The sequence below is a fragment of the Acanthisitta chloris genome, unplaced genomic scaffold (genome assembly GCF_000695815.1).
Source record: "Acanthisitta chloris isolate BGI_N310 unplaced genomic scaffold, ASM69581v1 scaffold3381, whole genome shotgun sequence".
Taxonomy (NCBI): domain Eukaryota; kingdom Metazoa; phylum Chordata; class Aves; order Passeriformes; family Acanthisittidae; genus Acanthisitta; species Acanthisitta chloris.
Window position 1 is genome coordinate 98,055 of NW_008655319.1, and position 4,591 is coordinate 102,645.

Below are 4,591 nucleotides of genomic sequence, written 5' to 3' on the forward strand. Positions count from 1 at the left end.
TACCAAGGGCAGGCTATCAACTTCCGTGAACAGCTGCTAAAGCTAATGGCAGGCAATTTTCCAATGAATTCAGTGACAACAGAAATTAAATTCTAACCAACCTTTCCTTTGTTTCTGATCAGGTTACACTTACAAAGTCTTACAATAACCTGAACATATATCCTCTATCACCTGTGTTTTTCACTGGGCAGCACACTCACTCTCTGTGCCTTTCCCCACAGACTGTTACTGCTTCTGTGTCCTTGCAAAAATCTCTCTTGTTCCACCATCACCTACTTCCTCACATTCCACCAGTTCTCAGGTATGTCATCCCATTTGAGTCATTCCTGTCCTAACTGTTCATGGGTCTTGGACTTCCTCTAACCTCATTTCCCACAAGCTCATTGCCCAGTCTTTCTCCTCCTTCCTGTCCCAGTCTCCTGTCCTAAACTCCACATTCCCATCTCTCCCCAAATCCGTTTTTTTGACCTCATTTGGTCCTTTACTAATCCTGTACCAAATCTGTTCCCCTAAAACCACAGTTTGTATGTTGTGAATTATCTATGGGCTTCCTGGGTTATCCGTTATTTTTATCTTAGCCAAATCATGAAGATTTTAAAAAAATAAAAGAGGCACAAATTTAATTCCCTGAATAAAACAGGGATCAGAAAAGCTTTTCATAGAAAAGGTTACTAGGTCTTTCATTCCAAATCACCTAATAGATTTTCCTGAACTTTTTTTCCCTTTGGTCAGTCATTTCTTTCAGAAAATAGCAAGATGAAAAGGTCTGTCATTACAGTATTCTTCAAATTATTCAACACTGATGAATCTTAAAATTATTTCCTTTCTGAGCCTTTTTATGCTGGTTAGTAAATCAGTCATTCCTTTAAAACCAAGCTCATATTACAGAGCTATAGTGAAGAATTTTCCATCATGTTTAATTACTGTTTCTTCTAATGCCACTTAGAGGACTCTGCATAGGATAGTTCCACAATATGGCCAAATGCACAAAGGAAAAAAACCAGTGGAACCAGCAACACAGAAGTATTTCTGTGATAACAGAAACTCACTTTATCACCTTGAGAAAGGTGAGAGAGATCTTCCATACTTCAAAAGCAGTTTTCAAATCTCAACAAAATTAATAAGAAATCCATGTCTTATTCTATTTATAAGTTAGCTTCCAGACACTCTCCTTGCAGCAAACTGCAATACTGCAAGGTAAAACACCTGATAATTGTTCAACAATAAAAGGCTGCCTGTCTAATAACTTAAATATGTGTCCCTAAGTTAGACTAAGCAGATAGACCACAGCCTCAATATGAGCCACTATCTTCAATTTTAATCATTGAAATAATGACCCTTTTTCTTCCCCCAGAACTCATAGGTTCTCTTCTTCAGTAATTTTTCAAACAGAATTTGGATAGATAAAAAGACTCTGTGTAATATGGGGGTTTATTATAAAACAAATTCCAGATACCAGAATCTTAACATGTATCACTTACACATTGGCTTTCCTTCCTTTCCCTGTGGAGTAAAGCAAAGCACACTGCCTGGAGTCTAAAACGTGCACTCATCACAATTAGAGAAACCTTTAAAAGATTCCTTCAATAGACTGATAAGAATCTATCGAAACTCCGTCAATCAGGTTCTCAGAGCTGCCAAAGTAATACTTTAACTTAAAAGTCAAAATACTTGTACTGAATAGAAAGAAAACTTGGATAATTTACTATTAGCCATAGAATTGCACTTTGATTAAAATATTAATTTGGATCACATGAAGCCATTTGTACACTATAACTTGATTTGCCCCTTGCTGTCTTTATTGTTGTGTCCTATAAAATGAAAAGAAAACGTCAAAGCTGCCCGTCCTTAGAAACTTTTCAAGCAATTGTTACCTAACTACCCTTCAACTATTCATGATTTTTTTGTTCCCCCAATGAGCCACATCTCTTCAGCTCTTAAAAGCCAACATTATATCACATCAACAAACATTTGACACATACAATGAAGCAGAGGAGAAATGTGATTTCAACTGATTTCTAAAAATATTTCCAAGAGCAAGACCATTTTATATATTAACAGGATTCTCATGTTAATAATCAGATAATTATGCTGCTTTTTGAAAGACCTAAGCATTTGTTGTAGAAAAACTGTTAAATCAAATCTTGTACAAATAGTCTATAAATTTCTACCTTTTGAGCTTATCTTACCTGTGCATAATTCCACTACAAGCCAGAGATGGCTGCTTGTTTCATACCATTCATGAAATCTCACTATATTCTTGTGTCTGATTCCACGAGCCAGACGAACCTAAAACAAAATTTTTAACATAAAAAAAGACAGATATGGACTTAAGGCAGAGAAGTAAGAAACAATACAACTTCACTTTAGATTAACTACTTGTTCTCTTGCCTTTTCCAGTGCACTAATATTATTCTTCAACAATTTTAGCTTTACAAGTATGTTGGGAAAAATAACTTTCCTCACAGACCCTGCACAAATCACCTGTTTTTAAACAGGAGAAAAAAAGGAAATAAATAGGAGAAAAAAAGGAAATTCCCCAACCTAAAATTATAAGTACTATTTAAACTTTCTGCACACTAACACAATAACAAACTGGAAATCAGAATGAGTCAAACTTGTATTCCTACCTTTTTTTTCAATAAGAGTGCAAGTGAATATAATATAGCACAAGGAAGTAAAAATAAATTTTTCCATCATTCTTAATCTTATCAGACAATCAATTCGAGCGTGCCTGGAAATCTGTATTTCTATGACACCTACATGACCTAATCTCTACGGAAGCATCTGTTTCTTGCTAGAGTAGTATGTAAGGTATCCCTCAGGGTTTTGCAAGACTAATAAGCTTCCAAGAACAAAAAGTTGACAAGAAATGATCATTGAAACAATGAGAGGGAATATGAAACTGTATTGGGTCTACATGGCAAGGTTTTGGTATCAGAGGGGCTGCAGGGTTGGCTTCTGTCAGAAGCTGTCAGAAGCTTCCCCTATGTCTGACAGAGCCAATGCCACTCAGCTTCAGGATGGACCCACCACTGGCCAAGGCCAAGCCCCATCAGTGATGGTGGCAGCACCTCTGGGATAACATTTTAAAAGGGAGGAAAACACTGCTGCACAACAGCACAACAGAGAAAGCAGTGAGAACATGTGTCAGAAACAGCACTACAGTCATCAAGGTCAGTGAAGAAGGGGAAGGAGGTGCTTCAGGAACTAGAGCATAGACTCCTCTGCAGTCCATGATGAAGACCACAATGAGGCAAGTTGTCCTCCTGCAGCCAACGGAGGTAAACAGCAGAGCAGATATCCATCCACCTGCAGCCCATGCAGGACCCTACACCACAGCAGGGGGATGTGCCAGAAGGAGGCTGTGACCCCATGGGAAGCCTGTGCTGGTGTACTCTCCTGGCAGGACCTGTGGACTCATGGAGAGGAGCCCAAGATGAAGCAGGTCTGCTGGCAGGACTTGTGACCCTGCAGAAACTCACACCAGATCAATCTGCTTCTGAGGGACGGCACCCTGTGGAAGGGACCCACACTGGAGCAGTTCGTGAAGAACTGCAGCCTGTGGGAAGGACCAACATTGAAGAAGGTCGTGCAGGACTGTCTCCTGTGGAAACGACCCCATGCTGGAGCAGGGGAAGAGCAGAGACAGCATGTGGTGAACTGACCGTAACCTCCATTCCCATCTCCCTCTGTCACTGGCAGGGGAGGAAGGAAAGAAAACTGGGAGTGAAGTTGAGCCTAGGAAAAAGGAAGGGGTGGGTGGAAGGTGTTTTAAGATTTGGTTTTATTTCTCATTCTCCCACTAGGCAATAAATTCAATTAATTTCCCTAAACCAAGTCCGTTTAGCCTGTGAGGGTAATTTCTGAGGGATCTCTTCCTGTCCTTATCTCAACCCATGAGCCTTTCATTGCATTTTCTCTCCCCTGTCCAGTTGAGGAAGGGAGTGATGGTGACGCATTGGTGGAAACCTGGCATCCAGCCAAGGTTAATCCACCACAGAAACAAAATGTATCTACTGGAAAAATAAAATATTAGAACTGTTTAACTGTATCAGTTACAGTTTCTTTTCCAGAAAGTACCATGTTTTAAAACTTTGCCAAAGTTTTACAAACCAGAATTGATTTCCCTTAAAAGGTATTCTTTCATCAAAACCAATTTCTTCTCGCTAAGTAAGAAATTGATTGTTTACTAGAAGTTGTTACTACCACTGGATTTCTGTAACTAATAACAAAATAAAGCAAACCACTACATGCAAGTGACTGTTTTTACGAGTTCTCCAACCCATCATAGAACCAATAAAATCAGATAAAGAAATGAATGCATTAAAATAAGACAGTTTAAAGTATAAGAATTAAAAATATGAAGAAGCCAATTACAAACTCCACCTAAAGAAGCACATGGTGGTTTTTTTATATATTACCTGTGCTACAATGTTTTTGCAGGATGAACCTATTCCCATATTTAGCAGGACAAAAAACATGACTTACCCAGTTTGTTAGTTCAGCTCTTTTGCATTTTTCAGCGCAATGAATGGCAAAATAATTAATTGTCCCCTTTCTTCTTCCTAGATAAACAACCGTCTTTTTC

At 38.7% G+C, this 4,591-nt stretch overlaps 1 protein-coding gene across 1 annotated transcript in view; it reads right to left on the bottom strand.

Moving 5' to 3' along the window:
- The window catches only part of ULK4 (unc-51 like kinase 4), a gene marked incomplete at its 3' end in the record, with an annotated part of 91,319 nt that overhangs the window by 85,867 nt on the left and 861 nt on the right, over window positions 1-4,591 (bottom strand). The window contains 2 exon segments of the mRNA XM_009083838.1: window positions 2,190-2,289; window positions 4,492-4,584. Coding sequence (XP_009082086.1) covers window positions 2,190-2,289; window positions 4,492-4,584 — 193 coding nt within the window.